This window comes from Cystoisospora suis, assembly GCF_002600585.1.
Source record: "Cystoisospora suis strain Wien I chromosome Unknown contig_1743, whole genome shotgun sequence".
NCBI classification, from domain to species: Eukaryota; Apicomplexa; class Conoidasida; order Eucoccidiorida; family Sarcocystidae; genus Cystoisospora; species Cystoisospora suis.
In genome coordinates this window covers 1-21,799 of record NW_027154543.1, presented here as the reverse complement: position 1 = coordinate 21,799, position 21,799 = coordinate 1, and the positions used below count along the sequence as shown (strand labels likewise).

General features: G+C 49.9%; 2 protein-coding genes across 2 annotated transcripts; one reads left to right on the top strand and one right to left on the bottom strand.

Annotated features, from left to right (window-relative positions):
* Positions 1 to 204: 204 nt before the first annotated feature.
* CSUI_003863 (sodium:neurotransmitter symporter family protein) lies at positions 205 to 9,961 on the bottom strand (the record flags this gene model as incomplete). Its single annotated transcript, XM_068064058.1, has 5 exons — positions 5,307 to 9,961; positions 4,531 to 4,664; positions 2,399 to 3,481; positions 1,419 to 1,491; positions 205 to 452 (listed from the first exon to the last, which is right to left on the bottom strand). Coding segments are annotated over exons 1-5 (1,659 nt in total), but the record flags the coding sequence as incomplete, so codon positions are not given.
* Positions 9,962 to 12,289: 2,328 nt separating this feature from the next.
* On the top strand, positions 12,290 to 21,796 carry CSUI_003862 (sodium:neurotransmitter symporter family protein). The gene is made up of 8 exons (XM_068064057.1): positions 12,290 to 15,142; positions 15,498 to 16,348; positions 16,959 to 17,089; positions 17,456 to 18,163; positions 18,647 to 18,770; positions 19,428 to 19,621; positions 19,951 to 20,104; positions 20,772 to 21,796. Exons 2-8 carry the CDS (start codon positions 16,213 to 16,215, stop codon positions 21,011 to 21,013), a joined length of 1,689 nt encoding a protein of 562 aa, XP_067923966.1. The 5' UTR covers positions 12,290 to 15,142; positions 15,498 to 16,212; the 3' UTR covers positions 21,014 to 21,796.
* Positions 21,797 to 21,799: the final 3 nt, after the last annotated feature.

The window sequence follows — 21,799 nt, the reverse complement described above, 5'->3', positions numbered from 1 at the left end:
GGGGAAGGGAGGGGAGAGGTACAAGAGAGGAGAACAGGAAGGAAACGGGTGGGATGAGAACCAAGCCGACCCACAACGCGCTTTGAACGCCTTTGTATGATGTCGATGTAGAGGAAAACTCGCTCAAACGTGTGTCGCTATAAGCACTCCCGCGCCAACGGAAGAGAAACACCCCCCACCCTTCTTTGGTAGTTTTGTTCTTACCTTCCCAGTAGGAGATGCCAGACATAACTTCTGTCCAGGTAACCAGTGACAGAGGGTCGAGACTCCTACTTTTTCGCAGGTATCTTGTTCCAGCATAGATCGACAGAGCTGCTGATCGTCTTCGGTGACTTGCCATGGATGAGGTAACTTCCAACTTGAAAGAAAATAGATCAAGAGATGACAGCTCTGAGCTACAGAAGGAGACCGAGAAAGAGAGAGGCGCCGCAATTCAGGTACAAACAAAACATCTACATAAGAGCATCCGGAAACATTTCCTACATCCCCATCACTAATGGGTGAGAAAATATCTATCTCCACCTTCCTCCTGCCTCTCATTAATCACTTAGAAAGATAGATAGATCGAAGAGAAATAGCTATTTAGCGAAAATAAGAAAATAAACTCTCCGCATGCATGCGTTTGCCGAGAAAATACACCTGTCTACATACAGATGAATATTTCATGCTGCATCGCAGTAGTATGACATCTCTCGTATCGACATGTAAACGGCCCTCGACATTCCGCAGGAGGTATTACAGAGACCCCTCCTGTTTTCCTTTCTATCTTCCTCTGCACAGCTGACGTGAGCACGCAGGGCAGGTGTGTTTCGGAGCCCCGCCTTCGTGGCAAGGTGATCTTCTTTGTAGCTCAAGAATACATGGCATCTCCACGGGAGGGAGAAGCGAGGTGTCTGAAAAGCCTGTCTGTGCGCAAATCGTGATGAAGCTGGTACTACTCGTATGGGGGCACTCGTTCATGGGCATGCAATGCTGTCCAGACTTCAAGCAAAGAAAGACACGCAAAAGCAAGTATCAAACGACATGCGCACATTCAGTGCACGACACGTACAAACACACCACTATATATATATATATATATGTATATGAATTGACGGAGACACTGAGATGAACAGTCGTCGGCCAGAGAGACCGGCGATGACACTGCAACGCTTAGCTGGTACTCACATAGGGAGAATCGTTAGTGTAACGCCTGTATCCCTCTCCTCTCTATGTCTTCCTTTCTTCATGGGACTCTCAACAGTCCTCTCAGGAGGAGGGGAAAAACAGTCGCGTGTAAAGAAGAATCGAGATGAACAGGATGATCTAGAAAGAGGGATTACCACTCCCTACTTGTTCATGAAAAAGAGGAAGAGAGGTGACAACGAGAAAGAAGCAAGAAGAGGAAGAACACCAGGGAAAAAAGAAAAACTTCTTACCTGCTTTTAACGATACTCGAAGCAGATTGCTAAAGATAGTCAGAACTCCCGCACCTACAAGCCAATGACTTATCTGCGTAAAGCACTTGACAGGTGCCCCACGAAAGAGATTGCCTAGCAACACCTACAAACATCCGAGATTGAGACGAACAAGCAACCACCGTGTGTACGTACAAATAGGCATGTACGCAAAACATCGGGCAAAGCAGCAGGAATGAACATAGACTCAATGCCCTCGCTTCTAGTCCGTACCCCTTCTTGCCAGGAACAGGTACCGATCTACCATAGGTTATGTATACACCAGAGACGGCGGTGACGGGAGAAGAGAGGGAGAAAACGGAGAAAGGAAATGAGGAAATAAGAACGAGAGGAAGGACGCAGTTAAGCTGGGAAACCGGCAAGAGAGGCAAATATGATAACGTTGTACACTTGTCTAACACAGACGGGGGATAGCTCTATGTGTATGTACGCGCATGTATTTCAGTAGGTATAACAAAGGTACGCAATGCATATGTACCTGAGGGAATGAAAGCGTATACGGTCCAAGAGTCTCCTCTGCTTCACTAGGATGTCAGTCGTACACGCCCTCTACCGATGGCTCTAAACTGCAAGGAATTCGCTTCACCTCGAGGGTTACGCACGCATATCGACGAAATAAGAAACTTGACCGCCTCTTGTAAACAAAAAGGGAGACCATTCTTTCACATGAGCACTCACTCAGTTCGTCAAGCCAGAACCCTGGGCATGCAGAGAAAACGGACACACAAAACAAGCATCTTCTTCAACCAGCATCATCCGTCCCAGCTAAACACTACGCTAATCACGGGGGGGCATACATACATGCAGATTCATACATCCATTCAACGCCGGCGTCCCAGTCTCCACACCTTCTGTCGTCTGTATGTACACTATCTTACTTGTGTATGCGTGCTGACGAAGGTTATGTCCTAGGAGATAAGGCGAAAAAGAATGAGACGTACCTCAGTTTGCATCGTAGGGAGTCCTATCGTCAAGAAGTTGAAACAATAAGGCAATATGAATAGCATTCCCTCCCAGATCTGTAACTGACTCCAGAAGGACGTGAAGTTTCCGGCACCCATAACAGCCCCTAGAGCTGTCATGAAATACAGGGCCTCACTACTATACCATCCTCGAGCTCGTTGGTGTCCTAGCCATTCTGTCCAATTGAGAACATGCGGTTGTCCTCCTACGTCACTTATAATTTCCCCCGTACCACTCCGTTGACTTTCTCCAACGCCTGTCAGTCCCCCTGCTCCCCAGGTATCAAAGGATGATCTTAAACGTGAAAGGTAAGCTCGAACCGGCCCATTCGTTCCACCTTGAACAGTCCCTCCTGCTCCACTGCTGCTGCTGCCTCCCTGAAGCTGTGATGCCTGGTCAGCAGCACGGGTAGCCGATGACAACGTAGGTCTTCGTTCTACAGCATGTCCCCCCCCCCGTTCTCTCCGAAGAAATCTCTTGTCTCCAGCCCAGCACCCTCCGCTACGCTCGTCACCTCTCCCTCCTTTAGGTACACCACTAATCGTACTACTCCCCCCACCCTGGCCCCCTCCATCAGGTGGTTCTGCCTCTTGTGCTGAACCACTACCGTCATCTACAGAATCCGACGCTCCTTGCTCAACCTCTGAGGAACGCTGAGACCGTCTTCCTGTGGATTCTCCTCCTACGCCTCCATAAGCCGGGACACCAGAGAATCTCCCACCTATGAATCTCGATAACTGATTTGGCATGGAAAGATAACGTGAGATAATACGGGCATTGGAAGTCATAGGCTGAAGCAACGGTGGGGGGGGTCCTGCCTGACCCATGGACGTTGACCGGGGTGCGGTGTACATACGCCGTGCTGCTGAGCCTGCTGCCGTCAAAGAAGGATTCCCAGGCCCACCTATGGCTGTTGTATTATTATCGAGATGACTCCAAAGGACGTCAGAAAACATCACCTCATCAGACATAAGCAAAGGCCCATTCTGCTCTGATCTCTCCAGAGCCTGAAGATGCGCGTGAAGCAAACGGTGCTCGTCGATCCGCTGCTCAAATGCAACCTGAAGTGTACAGACAACACAGGAGAAAAACAAGAGAACTTGGATCCTGCTACCAGAGTGAATTCAGCCATATGGACCAGGTATGACCGAGGGCATTGGCGTGGAAAGACTGAAGAACATAGTAAAAGGACTCCAAGAAACTGAAGACTATGAGGGCCCCATGAGAGGAAATCGCCATAGAAGAGAAATCGTTACTTGGACGGGGACACGGAAGAGAGTCGATATCTCAGCGTAATCCCATGAAAGATCTTTGCCTTCTCCTCAATCGACTTTCTCGGTCGAGAAGCTAGATACACCTCTGTGTGCCTACTCATTGTAATTGACTCCCCTTCTTCATCTGTCTACAAATGTCCATATACGTCTACATACCTCCCTGGTCCTACCTGAACCTGAGTGCATCCGTCCACTTGAAAAAGTAGCCCGTAGACGGTAGAGAGATAGATAGGCTATCCGAAATGTGCTGCTGTCTGTCTACCATTCTTCACATATCTCCCTGGACCACGCGCTACACACCCATGCTCAGGTACATACAAACATGAGCACCCTTGCAGGACCAACGACCGCCTACTGAGAGGGCAATCGTGAGCACACTCGGTGAGCTGGACCGAACCAGTTCACGATCGCCTTCTCAAGAGAAACTTCGTAAACGCGAGCACGTATATACATATATCGATATATCTACCTAAGTGCAAACATATACATACGCACCCGTGACCTACACCCCTCGCATTCTAGCTCACATGAGGAGAGCTCTCTCGCGGAAGAAAAGGGATGTGTATACGATTGGAGGCCACCTTCCTTATATGCAACCGTCTCTCTACATTCATCTTCATGTACCTTTCCACATCTCACTATAGATAGAGAGATGAAGAGACCCATGTGGACCCGTTCATTTACACCACCTGTACATTACAAAGCGCCTACTGACTACGCACAGTGGAGAGAATCGCAAGACGCGTGAAGAATCTAAATCAACCAGTGCGGGGCGAAAACGCTCCAAAGTCTCGCCGCCATCTATCTACTCGAACTTCACCATCATGTCCACTCACCTTACTAAAATACAAAGGGGTCGTTCTGTATATCAAAGACTCATTATATACCTGCCTCCGAACTTCATTCGCATAGTCTGCATGGAAGAACGGAGATGCTGACATGTCTCGACCCAGGAGAGCATCATCCTGCTCTATAAAAGAAAAGACACAGAGAGCACAGGGCATGGTCATCTTCCCAACGAGCTCTAAACAGAAAAGAAAGTTTGTCTATCACAGCCTAGACGTCCGCCGTACACCGTGCATTCCAGTTCTAAGCATCGACACGCCAAGACCCTGGTAGACACGCGTGCACCTGAGCAACTGGACAGACCGTGGCGAGCATACAACAGGCCACACCAACTGCGCGATATGCACCTTATCCCGTCCACTGGCAAACACGCGGTCAGCCATGAAGTCTCCCCCTCTGGCATCGAGCGACTCACCATCGATTCTGGCGAAGGTGCTTTACCTCGGCTTTCTGTCTAACACGGTTTGTCGACTTTCCACTCTACTAGCAACAGTAGTCAAGGGTGCGACAACGCATGAAATTGAATGTCTTCAAGCATGCAAGAAAGAAGAAAGAGAGATGTCAACTCTACGCCGCCCGTCAACACATGTACTTACACATCCACGAAACACATGCCTGTGTCTTCGCTCAGGATAGTTGTCTATAGTGTTGGTATATCAACCTCTTGTTTGTCATGTATGTGAATATGACACCATCGTAAAGAACACTTTTGAGAAAGGAAAAAGTGCGAACAGGCCGATTCAACTACTTCTCCGTCTTGTCTTACCATCAACATTTGTTCGATCTCCATGCTTGACCTCAAGAGATTCAACATGCTCGAGATCTGTCACCCCCTGTCGGACAGCGGAGCGGTTCCGCCTTGACCTGAAGGTTAGCTTCTGCATCATGCTGGGGTAGCAGAAGACGAAGGAGTCTTGAGAGTACCGTCTTCCCCCAAGGCGGTAGTCACTCAGAAGCTCTCTGTCTTCTTATCCCGCTTGGAGATTTGATATGAATCCGTCAAGACGAGTTCATTGCTTAGCGCAATGAGAGACGGAATGGGTTGAGAAGAATAAGGATGGAAATGAATACCGGATGAGAGAATGAAAAGACGTTGATATTACGACACATAGGCATATAGAGGCGGAGGCAGATGCTTAGACAGCCGCCACGCATGTATTGTTATAGCAGTACTAGTAAGAGTAGTAAAGCATACCCTAGGAAACCTAAGAGTGGTTTAACAAGCAAAAGGTTTCAACAGGAATGGGATACCCATCCTGAAGGAAGGAGAATCGGGTGGTGCTTTTCTCTTGTGAAAACTAAAATGTTTACATGTGAAGCGAAAAGATCACGTACTACGCACGCCACCGCACACAACCATCATCTCCCCCTTCCTGAGAACCCGTTCATGTCCTGCAATCCACACATTTCAGTGCCCCACGATAAACCTCTCCTCTCTCTCCTCCTCCTTCGACTCTCTTCTGTTTGGAAAGAAGAACGTCCTCCATTCATAACTCAACATGTCTAAGAAACCACGCATAACTCCTTAGTCCCATAAGAAACATCAGACTACCAGCCTCCTACTGCTCGTCCGAGCATGATGACAACAACAGATCTTCTGCAACACCAAAGGGCGCGCTCCTCTTCTTCCCTTTCTTATCTCTCTAGTGAGTAGAGCTGGATGGGGCAGTACTGCCACACAGAAGAGGACCGTCTCCTTTCTCAGGAACCGTGTGGGACACGCATAGGGTTCTGAACTCCCTCGTGACTGGTCAAAATCAAGAATGTTTGTCTCTCTCTGACCGAAAGAGTTTCATTCTCTCTGTCGATCCTTCTCAGATCCCTCTTCCCAAAGAAGAAAAACAGCCGAGAGACTTCGCTCTCACATACCACCTGCAGTGTGTTAGCTTCTATGGCGAGAGGATTCCAACGAACAGACGGAAGACGAGGAGAGATAAGCTGAAGTAACCCTCCTCATGTGACGACCACATCGGGTGGTTACCTCTTGCAGGGGGAATGGATGTCAGTACGGGGATAAGCACCGTATAGACGACGAACAGACAAGAGAGGAAATAATACGGAAGACTAAAATCTCATCTTCCTAGCTGAAAGCGCAGATCGACTATCCCCTGCGCCTGAATAGAATAAAGAGAAGTACCGTATGTGAGAAAAGAACGAAAGACGATAAAGAAAAAAAGCTTGGACGACGGAAAAGAAAGAGAGTGAAAGACGATGGATACCTGTGAGCAACGAGATTCAAGAACGCTCGGACAGGAAGAGATTTCTATGTGAAAACACCTTCCTTCTTAAACCTTCCACGCGAAGCTCGGACATGTCTAAAGAAAGTCAGTAGGACGACTATGGAGGGATGGCAAAATGTCGTGTGGGAATCGAAACACAAAAGAAGACCCGCAAGAAGCTGAGAACCGCTCCACGCATCCCCTCCTCCGCATAAAAAAAAGAAAGTGAAGAACGACGCTAGACACTCAATGGGGTGAAGAGAACAAGAGAGGCAACGAGAGAGAAGTCAGGCTCATCCACAAAAGTGGTCGGAAAAGCAGAAGACTCGAAAATTATGCACGTACGAAAGACCCTTTGAAAGTTACTCATTAAGAGGGACCTGCGCCTATCCTCCAGACCATCATGATCGGAGGTTTCTACTGTGGACGCCGCGGTAAGGAGCCGCCAGAAATGCAGTGGACGTGGAAGGCAAAACAGTATCCCAGAGATGGGAATGACGAAGATGGTGATCCACTGGAAACGGGAACGGGACGACAGCCAAGTAGCGCGCCGGTAGATATACCCCAAGATCGTGGGACTGCGCCGCATCACGGCGCATCGAGAAATCGAAGAAGCGAGACCGGGTAGAATCGAAGGCTTGATCAGCCTGCCCTTCTCGGCCCTCAAAACGGGAGGAAGTTCTCAGAAGGTAAGAAGTCCCCCCCCCCCACAAGCCGGTGAGGAGCATCACTCCCGGGGAGCATGAACAGCCAGGGAGAAAGAGACGGGAGTGAGAGAAAAGTGGACACAGTGACACGTGCAAGACAAGTTCCGTCCCACCCCCATCATATCACCCTAGCGAACTGGTCAGAAAGGCAACCATACACACCGGTATCTTAACTGGCTGCTGAGTCACCCACACACACAAGGAGAAACACACCAGACACCTACCCTTGTTCAAGGAGCGCCATACGGACTCTCCCTTCACCGCTCGTAAGCAGTGAGTACTATCTCGAGGTCCCCCCGACAGTGTGGATCGAGATGATGACGCGGGCGGAAATCATAACAGAGATGATAGCAGGCACACACACGTTGACAGCAGGTGCCCATTGACAACTAAGGGGATGACGATTATAGCAGAGATATGCGTTGAACGCTATCCAGATATGCCTGTATGTGCGAAGTCGAGTACGAGAGGAGACATTGCGGTCTCGCTCCTCCTTCGTTACTATCTCTCTGGACATACACAAGTCACCTTTGTCCCTGCAAAACTAAACGGGCGCGCAGGATCTGTAGAACTCAGTCGTGTACGAACGACTGCAGAGAGGATGACACCTGGATGGTGGGAGAAAAACTGAAAAGGCTACGTCCTCGCTGCCTAGAGAATGGCGGACAGAAGGGTCCGAAATCGTTACCACATATGCATGCATGCATAGGTGCACACAAGGCACAGCCCCTATCTACACAAAGAGACAAACAAAGGGAGAGAGAGAGAAATACGGACTTCAGAAAGTGATGCTACAAGTGCAGCTGAAACGAGGACAAGAAACATTAGGTCCTGTTAACCATGTGATGTTTTGCCACATCTATGAGATCCCCCCACGGCTTTAACCTCCGCTTGCCTTTCACCACTAGACCTGGGCTGAAACAAAAACGTCGAGTTGACTGCAAGCTCTATCCCCTCCCTCAGAAGCAATCTCACGGAGAAAGAACCTCTTCGACAGATGATGCAAAAGTGAAGATTCCCAGAGTGAGCGAGATACAAGAGAAATACTGAAAAGAAAGCGTCATACGAACAGGAAAGGAACTGTCGAAACAACAGGATACATCGCGCTCACAGCAGCGAGACAAGGCTTTGGAAGAAAACTCCGAAAAGCTCAGACCCATGAAGGGTATCCTATCTGCATAAAGAAAGTCGTACGTTAACAAAAGGGAAGACAGGCGATAGCCGCGTAAACCTTGTATAAGAGGGTAGTGGAGGCAGCCGATGTAGAGAACGGAAAGAGTTGAAACTCGGCGAAGGAAAAAGAAGCGAAGCTCCCCCCAGAAGAGACGGAACAGATTGATGAGCTTTTGAAAAGCAATACAAGTTCTGGAGTTGTGAAGCCGCCACGGTTGTGAGAGTTGGAATAATGAAGCGGTTGATTTTTCTCCCCTCTCTAGACTCAACCAGCCATCTCACCACCCGGTACAACGCGAGCCCTTTTGTCCAAATATATGGGAGAAACCTGAGAGATGAGCAGTCCGGCAACCTGTGCACAGTGGAAGCGAGGTATGTAGTCGTCGACGGGAACGACAATATTAGAAAGAAAGTACAGACAGAATAAGAGATATGGGACGAAAAGACGAATACAAGAAGGGAGCTGGTCCGACCGCGCGTACCGTGGGAAGGTACCTCTGCGTAATGACGGACTAGGTAGCGGAAGAAGATACTTATTATCCCAAGACGACAAGGAATGACTTGTTGGCCGCTGCTTTAGAGAAGAAGTCCTTCGTACGTCGGGATGCCCGTGGTCAGTAGTAAAACAGTGATGTCGGTCATTCAGTGGGATCAAAAGAAAAAAGCCGCTGGTCGTATTTCCTTGAGTAAATTTTCCCATCGAAATACGGCAGAACGCATTACAGGAGAGAAAGTTGTCAAAACAACAGCTACCACCGCATAGAGAAAGAGTCGTGTTCACCGTCATGGAGCTGCTAGCTCAACTTCACCGCCGCGCGATGTCTTCCACAGGGACTACGCCTACATCAGAGTCAAAAAACCCCGAATGGGGCCGCCGGGGCTCGGTTACGGAGGAGACCTGGTCGCAGAGGAACACGCCGAGCCCGACGAAGTCGCAGAAAAGCGCAAGAACAGGAAAAAGCGTGAAACGGGAGACGCGCTTCGCCCTAGAGACATCTTGCATGCGCACATGAGGCCACCCTGGCGCACGGGCTCGCCAAGAAAAAGAAGAGGACGGAGCGGACGAACAAACTGGAGGAAAGAAGGCTAATCCACCTTCACAGAGAATGTACTGTTAGCATGGACGTAGTGGAGAAACTGGAAACACGAGTGAGAATAAACAGGAAGGCAGAAGGGGCTGGGAACGCGACAACTGTCATAGAAAGCTTGTTAGGCTGCGACATCAAGTCACCAGCAGGAGCAGCATCTACGGGAACGAACAGCAGCGCCAGCTGGCCCCTTTTGTCAGCGTTCTGTAGTGAGCTCAGAACTCACTCTTACTTGGTATCGGGAGAACTAGTGCTTTCCTTCTGGCAGAAGCAGGCAACCGACCGGGGGAGGCGGATGCCGAAACAATGTACGAGGCTCGGGGTCCTGCCGATTTTCCCGGGCAGCCGAACGCACTGAGAACAGTCCCCCGCTGGGAGTCGGACGGTCAACGTTGGCAGCAGGGCAGGGGCATTCTATCAGAACTACGAAAGCCCGACCATGTGGCGATCCATCTCGATCTGCGACATTTTTCCCCGAGAATGAAGGTAGAAACCAAACGTCGTTGTTATGGACGGGAGGTGAGAACTACAAAACCATCAATTCCTGCCGGTTGCCTTGTCTGCGGTGAACGACCATATTTAGAATTCGGCGAGTCGAGCCCGGCGTGTGAGTGCACTAGAGGAGTCGAAGTGTTACTTATTTCTCGTGATACGCAGCGAGTTTCTTCGTAGAGCTGGCCCTAGGGCCATGGTCGGGAAGAATGCCTCGGCAACCCTCGAAGGGTAGGAAGGTCGCAACGCGCTGCGCTTCGGCGTTTTTCTAGACGACGCTCGACCATTCTTTGCGCTATTGGCAGATGTTACTGCCCACGTACTCCCTGGTTGGACGCCTGCAGCTTAGCATTCAAATCTTGTGGCACTTCTAGGCTTCCCTAACCCGTGTTCGCTGTTTTTCTATTGTACTGGGTTGAGGGACAGCGGCAAGAAAGCTTGTCGGTTCTCTAGCCTCCTTTTGAGAGTTACTCGCATGGGAAGACTGTTCAGATGCTCCGACGTGAGCTGGACTACCTTTTTGCAAAGAAGTGACTCACTCGATAGTTCCGAGGTGACAAGTAGTTGAGAGGACACTATTACGCACCTGCACATGTGGAGGTTCAGTTTCTATTTGAGCTGCCACGTCAAAAGGCAGCGGAGCCAATGAACAGGAAGCACAGTTGTCCTCTCTTGCCCCTTAATCAGGCACACTACAGGAGAGAGCTACCAGGCTCTCAAATGCTGTAGGCGCCGGGCCTCTCCCCGTGGATGGAAGCGCCTCACACAGTCAGCACATCCACCCTCCCTACCTACAGAGAGCCTTTTCTCCTGAAGTGATCCTGTTTAATGATCAGCTCCAAAATTACCCCTCGCTTTAGCTCTAAGGCCACAAAAAGAGTCCGCCTTTGAAAGGCGAATCGGCAGTCTGCACAGGCTACCCAAGTACGATCACTACTACAGAAACCAAGTCGCGTATTCACAAGAAGCACGGCCGAGAAAAAACTCCACTCTCACCGGAGGTTTGCCAACCTGAGCCAGCGACAGCTGGGAGGGGGGTACAACTCCACACGTCCGATGGGCCGAACGCTTCTCGTCGTGTTTGCAAGATAGCGCCGTTAAGCCTACAGCGTGTCCAAACTACAGAGCTCCCAAGTGGAAGGCCACTATCGGCACCTGCGAACCTCAGCGCTGCCCCACTCAGTTGTCTCACGGCAGGCAGCCCTTGGGTTAAAGAGAGGAAAACGAAAGCCTCCTCAGGGGGAAGTACCCGCGCAGAACTATGAAGTGCCTCCTGGGTACTGTCTTGAGTATTCAGGCTACAACCTTCGATGGCGGAGCAGCAGGCAGCTGAACAGGTAGTTATCTGACTGGAGACTGATGATGCACCAGGTTCACTGCTGGGCATGGTGTGGCTGTTGTCGTGTCCGAAGTGGCGGCCCTCTGAAAGGTACACAGCAAGAAGCGGACTGCTTGCTGCTGCGCTTTTCACGCCAGTACAAAGCCGGGGAGGACCCAGAACACACCAGAGACGTCAAGTCACTTGCCTAGGCTAGGTGGTCCGTGTAAAGCCTAACGCCGGAGCTTAGAAACAACAGGGTCAGGGTTGTTAGGTGCCGCGACGGGCAGCCCTGGGCTCTGGGGGGGAATTAAGCAGGAGATCAGTGTAGAGAGGTGCTCCGCGGTTCACCCGGCAGGGGCGCAGGCTGGCTGCTCGTCCAGGTTCGACTGACTCGCCCTTGCCTAGAGCGGTGATACTTGAAACGACCCGTGTAGGCAGAGAGAACCGCGTTTTGTCTGTAGGTCACTTCATGTTCTCCTCTGCGATCCCGCGAAGCTGTGATTTCTTTTTCCAAACAACTAACTGTCTGCGAGACATCGGCTTGGAGAACCCAGCGAGACACGACTTTGTTGGGGCTGGGCTTGCTGGTGTTGCGGCTATTTCGGGCTCGGCTCACCGCTTCTGTTGTCGGCCGTTCCTCTCCGCGGAGCTACTCCCCTCACCACCACCCTCTAGCGGCCCCAGTGCAGCGCGAGACGAGTGGCAACCAGTCAGCTAGCTCGCACTTAGTTGCATCAGCTAGAGTTTTACAGGGCTTTCTCTCTGAATGCTATTATTAATCTGTCGACTAGAACTGTGAGATAATACAGCATCAGATGACAGTTTCGCCTAACTTCTTCCTTCAGCATATGGACGGTTCTTGTCGGGGGCTGTACCACCGCGGAACAACCGCTACATGCGACGTTACATAACCCGCGGGAGAGAAGGCGTTGAGATGAAGCTAAGTAGCGTCAGTCTGCGAATAAGAGATACAAGAGTGAGAGATGCAGTTACGATGCAGTTGGGGTAAAGCGGGCCCCGGAAATAATCTGTGCTTTCACAAAGCCGGCTTCTACAGCTACAAAAGGCTACTTGGTACACCGGGTCCTCTGTGAGTCTCCCCGCCGGTCGTAGCCGCGAGGGCTTCCAGCCCCACCAACCGCGAATGAACACCAGAAGCAGAGAACGACACAGAGAAGAAGGCTTGCTTCAAGCATGGTGCCATTCGAGAAGCTGTTGGAACAACCGGCAAGCAGCCACTCTCGAACAGCATATTCTCTTAGCTACTAAGAAAGGGACCATGGATGTTTCACGGTGTCAAGTGATCTTTGCAGCAAACCCACTCCTCCAGGCTTTTCATCTTTACACCTGTACCTTCTCAGGCCTCAGAGTGCCCCTCCTTTTTCCTTCTGCTCCCGCCATTTACTAGAATCGCCGCAAGGCTATCATCCGTCTCCCGTACCAGCAATAAATCTGTTTTTTTCTTCGAGCCCCAGTCCGTTTTTAGCTTGGTCCTGTCAGGGTCGTAGGTATTTTTTTTCTTCTGTTGGTTGCCCCCGCCAGAACACGAACCTGAAGCTGACCTCTCCCTTCGTTTTAGGTCTTCTTGGCTACGGCTTCCTTGTCTTCCGGAAGCTTCCTTCAAGTGCCTTCTCTCTTCTTCCACGGTTTCGGCCTTCTCTTGGCAATCGTCTTCCGATAACTCTGTAGTTCTCGTTTTCCGAGTCAGCCTCTTTCCGGCTTTGCGCCCGCCGTCTCGCGGTTTCCTTGGCGGTGTTCGTCTGTATTTCCCGTCATAGAAGTCGTATTGTCGCTTTTGGAGCTCGGCTGATCACAGCTTTCGTCTCTGTTTCTTTCATAAACGGTTTTGCTGTCGCGTGGTTTCTCTTTCCACGCCGGTTGCCTTGAGAGGGTTCACACCTCGTCTATTTTTTTTCCTGTTCGTTCCTTTTCTTCACTGCGTTTCTCTCCCTTTTTACTACTTCCTTCATTCTGCTGACTCCTCAATTCCGTCCGGGTGTTCATAGCGACTGGAGCTTGTGTCCGGCGTACCTGCACATTTCTCCCCAAGATGTAACCCGTCTCCTTGCTCCGAAGAACTGTGGCTAACGTGAGAGGTACCGGCGCTAATCTGAGTAGACACGACAGCTGCGAAGTTTTTTCTTTGGGACCCGTGTTCCATAACACCTTTTACGGGGATTGCTGGAATTCTTGTGTCCGGCAGAAGTCTCCAGGACGATGCCACCAAGGACCTTTGTTCACCGTCAACATCATCTCTAAACAGGTGTCTTCTGACTGGGCTGCCATCATCCATCTATTTTTTCAATCGCTGACGTGACCTGTGGATATACTACAGGTATTGATGAATGCTGTGACCCACGCCGCTGCGCTACTTCACCATCTCTGTGACTCCGCGCTAATTCGTCATCGTAGTATATTGGTTGGGCACCCTGAGGAGTTGTTCCAGAAGCAATCTTGATAGGTTTGACATTTGATAACAGCGTAGAGAAAAGTGGTGACATTTCAAAGATAAGGCGAACTATGTGAGAAGATCTCTTCGCTCCTTTTTTTTCGGGGATGACAGACTCATCACTGCCCTGTCGTAGTCTCTCCTTTTCGTTTGTGAGCTTGCTTTTTGTGCGTGAGAGTTCTTTTATGATTCCAAGTGATTTGCCAAGGAGGAAAGTCCTCAGACACGCATGATCATCGGCAATGTGTTATTCGTTGTGACCATGAGAAAGAAAAGAAGAAAGGCAATTGTCATGGGGAAGGTCCTTCATCATCGTCATCATAGGTCGTCAGCTCATCCTTGCTCCAGGTGAACTAAACCAACGGTAGATCTCGTTCTTTCCTTCTTCCCGTCGGATCAATCCCCCCTCGCTCTTTTCTCCCTCTTTCCTTTCTCCTGTCGACTATCGTTTTCCTACTCTATCCATGTAGAAACGTTTCATCAGGAAGTACTGTTGACGAGAAGAGGCTAGGAAAGAAAGATGATGGCGTCGTCACAGGTTTCGATCATTGACCTCAATCAACATCACAAAAAGGATATACTTTACGTAGAGTGATGGAGAGTGTCATTTGGAAGCTTCAAGTATAGTATAAGTCGCCTATCAGAGGACATCTTCTCTCCTCACCAAAGTTTCTGTCCTTTGGCCATCAAAGCTGGACCCGAGGTGATAGACCAACACGTCTCTATCTGTACGAGAAAGACGAGGAGGAGGCTGTTAGCCCTCCAATCATGAGCTCACTATATGCTCGTCTGTTTTTCTTCTTCTTAGTGAAGGAGAGAAGAGTAACAGGGAGAAAAGGACGAAGCGGAAAGAGGAGAAAACAGAAAAGGAGGTGATTAGAGTGGATGGTTTCTTGAGGAAAGAGTTGTTGTCGGGTCTCTCATCGTGTCCGCAACGTTTTCCTTTATCATGTGATCAGCATCGTAATCATCTCAATCCTTTCATTTTCTCTCGTCTCTCTTGTCTCCTCTCCCTCTTCTTCTCCGTTCTCTTTTTCTCCCTCGGGGGAGTCTGTCTTCCTAGGCCATCCAGTCAGGTCCACGGAGAGATCTTATGTGGACATGGCGGCCGCTACGACTACGTACATCATTGTCCATCTTTCTATTTGATATGGTATGCCTAGTATGTAAGAATAATTTTTTCGTCTTAGCCGTAGATGGATGTACATTTTCATATAATCGCCTTCTGACCAGGGATGTATCAAGTTGAAACTGCTGATCAAAGTCCTTTCACACACAAGACTGAGACTTCATTTGTTTTCTTCATTTGTCATGGAGGGTTCACGGGATGCAACGAATCGAAGCGTCGGTTTAGATTAGTCAAGATGATACGGGAGAGCTCTTTCTAATGGGACTCTTGCATGCGGTCGTCGTTGTATTCGTGTCATGTTGAAGAAGCTGTCAGGGTAAAGAAAGGCGCAAAGAGATGTCTTCATTTCTTTCTTTCTTTCATCCCTCATTGGTTTCAGGTCTATCCGTCAGTTCTACTCCTCCTCATTTAAGTCGTCTCTGTTTCTCTGTAACGCCCCTCGGTTTCTCTTCAATCTCTTCATGCCCGCGCCGAGATCTTTACAAGACATATGCATCTACATATGTATATGCATGTGCACAACGTTGTCTAACTGAGGAACGGGGGGAAGGAGAAGAAGAAAGACGGGCAATCACGGTGAAGTGTCATTCATCACTTGTCCTGTCCTCATTCTCTTCTTTTCATTCAACTTCCCATTAAATGATTCTCATGAAAACAAGGAAAACTGCATATTTATCGGCTAGTATTCTTTCAAAGCTGCTCAGGGGGGGAGGGTGTGTATACACGCGTATACAACCACCCTGTGTGTGCCCCGTCGTGTCGACGTCATCTTTCTCGCAGGACTGCGGCTCTGCTTCTCGTATCATATGCCTTTCCCATGTGCATGAAGGCTAGTATGCGTGTACGTTTTCATGATCATTGAGGATCGGGGGAGGAACATTCGTCTATGGCCGAGAGAAGAAGTCTCTCATGACGGAGAGAATTCAATCGCGTGAATACTCTATCTGGAAGACGGCTTCAAGCAGTCCATTTCTTCTTTTTACCGAGGAGAGGAAAGATAGAAGAACCAAAAGCAAGAGACACAGACAACATCACGAAAGCAAAGAGCGTCTTCGAGACTGAAAAGAGAACTATACAAAACACCCCAGGTCACCATGGTCCGGCGTATCCGGTCTGGCAAGTGGGGTGGAGGGGGAGGCAAAGGTCATCGGTCTGTTTTAGCAAGCTTGGCTGATTTGGAGAAAGTTGAATCTCTTCTTGTCAAACATGAGAAAACTCACAATGCAGATGGTACGTCATTCTGATGGATGCCTCAGAGATTTCGACACGGATATGTCTCTCTTTGCGTTTGTCAGCATACAGTCTCAAATAACAGCATAAAGCTACGAGCTGGCCGTGGATTCACATTCCTAGTAGCATAGCTAGGTGCCATACGCACATCTGGTCGTGTACACCCAAGTGAAGCACGCAGGGATGGATGCAGTATGGTGAAGGTAAAGAAAGGATAAGAGGAGTGAGGCTTAAGAGATGGAGGAACGAGCGAAGAAGAAGTCAGTTTAGATCTTGAACGGTGGCTGTCTTTGTGAAGAGATAGGGGTGTTAAAACAGTCGCGCTCTCGACATGTGGGGGGTCTTTGAGAATGAGAGGATGATCAGAAAAAGACTGACACTGCCTCTACGTGTCATTCATCGTGCAAGCGTCTTGCCTACTATGGTAGTTCTTGAGTGTGTCCACGCTCCCGACTGCTGTTAGCGTTGATATCGACACTACTCAAAAGAAGGATATTTTGAGGTCGGCTTTTTGTCTTTTTCTCTGACCGTTTTTATGTATTCTAGTGAAAAAGAACAACAGGTCTCTACATATGTTTCCGCATCGCTGTCCCCCCTACGTTGTTCGTAGAACTCGACGATGCCTTATTGGAAGAACCGACGACTTCGCCTATCTTCAACGCCGAATATCATCAGGAGGCGCGGCGTCAGGTGTATGCGGAGGCCCTAGTATTTCGGACAACTCCGATCTATGCCACGAAGGTGAGAGACGGACTAGGGCCATCCCAGGCGCCTTCTTCGGCGGACTGTGTGCTTGCGCTTTTTTGCACTTTCATCTTTTATTTACCGAGAGGGAACCTGGCGTTAGATCTTGACTCTGCCATGTGACTGAGCTTAAGCTATTCACATGGTCGGGATCGACCCTTTTTTCTGCGATCGCCTGTGATCTTCGGCGACGTGTTCCGGGAGTTTCTCCCGAGAGGAGAGTTTTCCGTGCGCATTCGCTTCATCCTCCGGCAATCATCTGCGCAGTGTTTTAATTTTCATCTTTGGCTTGACGACCTTTCGCGTTCTGATCAGTTATTTTTTTTCCCCTGGTGCCCGACACTCCTCCTGTTGTTTCTTCAGGTTCATCTTGAACAACGAGTGGATGAGTATCAGCTATTAAGGATGCACTTGACAGCTTTAGAACGATCTGAGCGCAACGGACCTTTACTTACCGCAGACGAATATGTTTTCTTTGATCCTCAAGGAGATAATGCCATACCAGGAGGTGGGGGAGGCGTGATCCCCCCACCATCCCAAGCTGGACATCAACTGTATGCGGCAACTCCGGGTGCATTATCAATGGTAGCAAATTTTCAGAGTGGGGTGATGGGAACTGGAACTACAGGGATCGGGAGATTAGGCTCCTCATTCGAACATCGGAGTTCAACTGCTATACGACGTCGTCATTCAACCCTTGCCGGGACTATGAGCTGGGCCCCGGGAGACTTCCGTGCTGGTCCAAGTGGAGGAATCAGGACTCTAGAGACATCAGGATTGCTAGGGGGACCCGAATATCCTCCTATGGCGGCTCCTGCTGATTTTGCACACTTCTGTTCAAGAGATGAACCTCAGCATGTCCTGGACTGGAATGCCTGGGTTCAGAAACAGAGATCGAGAGGGTGGTTTACTAGTGAGGCCTTGTATCATATGACGGTTCTAGGTGCTCTTGTTGGCGCAAGTAATTTCACAACGTTCTGGAGTCAGTTACAAATTTGGAGAAGTAGTATGTTTTTCTTCCCTTTCATTCTCTACGTCTTCGTCATAGGCCTCCCTGCCATCCAAACTGAGGTAAGCGAGGGGTGACGACACGACCGAGGACACAAGGAGGCATCGGCTCTTTTGCTCTTTCTCTCAGTTCTCTTACAGAACTCGCGAGAGACTAGCTTGGATTCAGTAGGCATACCTCGATAGCCTTGTTTCTAGGCTCTACTCTTCACTTTCTTACTTCTTGTAGTTCGTATATCCCCCACTCTACAAGCTTACACGACGGTATCTCCAAAGTCTTTTTTTTTCGCGCGAGCTGATGAAGGCCACTAGAATGTTTGTGCTTACCGACAGCTGTTTCTGGAGGAGTCTCGGCGTAACTAGCTCATCGCAGGAAAAGGGAGAAACAAGGACTCCTCAGACCGCCGGAGAGCGTGTGATGGTGTACATGGCTTCACCTATACATTTGAATTGGACAGAAGACAGATGTACGTGCTGCCGGTCTAGACGCGACCGCCTTGTAAACTTCGTTACGTTTGCGGGCTGTGTCCTTTGTTGGTTTTTTAGGCACTGATGGGAAACTTCTTTCGGGGAGCACCTGTGAAAGAATTCACTCAGATCAGTCACAAACTCCTAGGAGCTGGTCTGATTGCCTTCGTCAGCTGTTTCGTGAAAATCATTCTCCTTGCAAGTAAGAAAGAAGGGGAGAATTAGCCACTGTCCTCCATTGGTACTTCATTCTTTACTCGCGTCTTCCGTGTGGTGTGTGTCTAAACCCTCCGTCTTCCTCTGCATCACGCGGGCCTCGTTCTGCCGTGGCCACGCCTCGAGCGCCCTGGTTACTTTTCTCGCTGGGCCAGCTCCAGAGTTCGTCTAGTCAGAGGTACGACTTAGCGTGCGGGCGTGGTGTTTATCGTTGTCGGTGGAGTGTAACTTCTGCCTGAGTGCATATGTGCTTCACGGGCCGAAATACCCCCGTGTCCGCACATCAGGTGTGCCCAACACCACGAGGCGGCATATGGCTAGGGATTGCTTGCCAACCACATTGGGCCGCTGGCGTGTATGGCGTCAAACATGCGCCGTGTTAAAGGCCCCCCTACTATCGATGTTTGGATGCGGAAAGTAGGCAGGCATCCTCAGCCCTTTTGGTTTCTCACCCAGAATTCTTCTGCAGTCCAGCGCTGTAGGCGATATCGTTAGAGTTGTGTCTGATCTCAGTTGTAGGCCGTGCAAATGTGTACATAAGTAAGTGCATGTGCTTTCTTGAATATAACGGCAGATCCTTTTTATCGGCAACTCGACTTGCCGCCATGACTGATTTGTCTTCATGTGCCTCTGTTGTCTGCAGATCGGAGCGCCCAGCTACTCGTGTACTTTGGCGCCAGCCTAAGCAGCCCACAGCCTTGGGAATTGACAGCGGAAGACCTGCACAAATGCTTAGTGCTGAGTGGTCATAAATTCCAGTGTGAAGCCACTATGCACGGCACCCTCTGTCACTACATAGATCAGGACGATGTGTGTATGGCGTCTCCTACAGGCAAAGTGAGGAGGAATGTGTGTTGGCCTCTTGTCTCTTACCTTACAGTAAATCAGAAAACACAGTCAAGACCGCAGGTTGCACCGTGTTCTTCCGTCCATCAGTCATCCGCCTCCGGTCCGTCCCTAGAGTGGAGTACGTCCGTGTAGTGTCGTTGCCAGATTCATGCGGACATAGGAAGAAGACAGTACAGTCAGTAGCGAGGCCCCGGTGTCCCCTTAGATGTGTGTTGAGGACGAGCTGCTTTCACCTTTGATCTTATCCCGTGATGCTCATGCAAATGGGCGCAAACATGTCATGCTGCTTTTCTTTTGGTTCGTGCAACCTCTCTCAGGCAACGTATTTCTACTTAAGCGAGCTTCAGCCCTACACAGTAAACCCTCGTATTAGTCCTGATCGGCTCCAGGGCAAGTTCATCCTGGCTGTTGGCTTTGTCTGGGTTTATATCCTCGCGTATATCTGGCGCGGTCTCTTCAAATTGGGATTCCGTAAGTCTTGTCTGTGTGGCGGCGTCTTTTGACGGGAGGTCGGTTCGACTGCTTCTCTCAGCTTTCTCACTTGTAGCTAGACAAAGAGACCCCGCCCACACCTGCTGCTGTGTTTGGTAATCTTCAAGGTATTCAAGGAAGACGAGCGTATGGCGCCAACCACTCCGTATAGCCGCGTGCTGAGTAATGGGATGTGCGTGGATTGCACTTCGACATTGTTGTTTTGACGTGTTGTGTGCTACCCTACGAGACCTTGTTTTCTTCCTGGGCTTCGCTCACCCACCATGCTTATTGACCGGCAGCTTTTAGGGCTTCTGAGTGAGTTCATTGCATCTTGTAGCTCCCAGTGACGCAGACTAACTGAACACATGTCTGTGGTTCTTTGTCGAACTGTATTTTTCTCGTGTGTGAAGTTCCTAAGCTCAGACTTAGTCCATCTCTTGGGCTCGAAACCTTCCGACTGCCCCGGGTCCCTTTCTCACCACTCAGATACAGCGGTGTGCTGTTGCATCATGTCGTTCTTCTTTTGTCCCACTCCTACGGCAGGAGTTTCTCTACGTTGCTCGGAATACCAAAAGTTTGTCGGGGTGCCTCTTCCTTCAGTGCTCTGTTAACTCATTGTCCTCGTTGCGTTCTTGTCTGTCTTTGGTTTGCTGTTGTTCCCCAGTTTCCGCTATACTGATGTTCGTTGCAGGCGTTCTTTGTTTGACGCTTATTTTAGTTTCGTTCTTTACACGGCAGGATACGGGGCGCGATATTGGAGGGGTCATCAGCGCAACGATTGATTTCGAGCAGCTGATGATGTCCTTCAGTGTGCCCCGCTTTACTGCTACCACTGTTGAATTTGTTCTTTCGGATCTCTCTCTTGGCTTGGGCGTCTTTGGCACTGTGGGAAGCTTCACCAAGTAAGTAATGCTATCAGAATTTCTGCTTGGCCTTGTATTTAGTTTCTCTTTCCTGCCTACTGTACGGCAGCTTGACCAGACTGACAACAGAAACCAGAAAAGCCGAAAGCGTTCTCTCGGAAAGGGTTTACCTGCCTCCCCCGGGGCCTTTGGCAGCCTGACTCTCCATCGTGCTTAGCGCGTGTGATGTCACCCACGACCCAAGCGTTGGGCTTATAGTTGGATACTGCACAGGTTCAGGGATACCTGCACGGGCAAGCGGGCTTGCCCACTCGTGCACCTGTCTGTTCAATAGAATGAATGCTCGTGTTTACTTGTCAGCATGTCTAAAGGCCGGGGTTTGCTCCGTAGCCGTGGCAGAACCAGTAGCATGCGCGCGCCATTCTTCCCTGTCTCTTTGGGAGCAAGTTTTTCCCAAGAGGGAGTCCAAGGGGGGGCCCGATTCTCTCCCCCCTCAGTAAGGTCCGTTGTTTGGCATCGGCAACGAGCAGTAAACAACTTCACTTAAGAATGAAGAGTAAGCGCGCGGCGCGACCATTTTGATTTCGCCATCCCCACAGCGCCAGCTTCGACGTTGTGGCTGAGTGGTTGAGGCGGTGGCACCCTAAGCCATCGGGGGCTGGGCTCGGAGAAGCGACGCTGCTAATTTTGTGCTGGGTCTGAAGAGCGGTGGCGCGTCAGATTTTTGATGTTGTAGGCCGGCGTACCGTGCGCTGGACAACGTGGCCGAGTGGTTAAGGCGGTGGCCTGCTAAGCCATTGGGTTCTGCCCGCGCAGGTTCGAACCCTGC

Excerpts from the sequence above, each read along its gene's own strand:
- CSUI_003862 (XM_068064057.1), top strand. The coding sequence starts at position 16,213 with ATGGTCCGGCGTATCCGGTCTGGCAAGTGGGGTGGAGGGGGAGGCAAA. Across the intron at positions 16,349-16,958 it reads GAAAACTCACAATGCAGATG|AACTCGACGATGCCTTATTG; the intron begins GTACGTCATTCT and ends CGTTGTTCGTAG. Across the intron at positions 20,105-20,771 it reads TCTCTTCAAATTGGGATTCC|TTTCCGCTATACTGATGTTC; the intron begins GTAAGTCTTGTC and ends GTTGTTCCCCAG.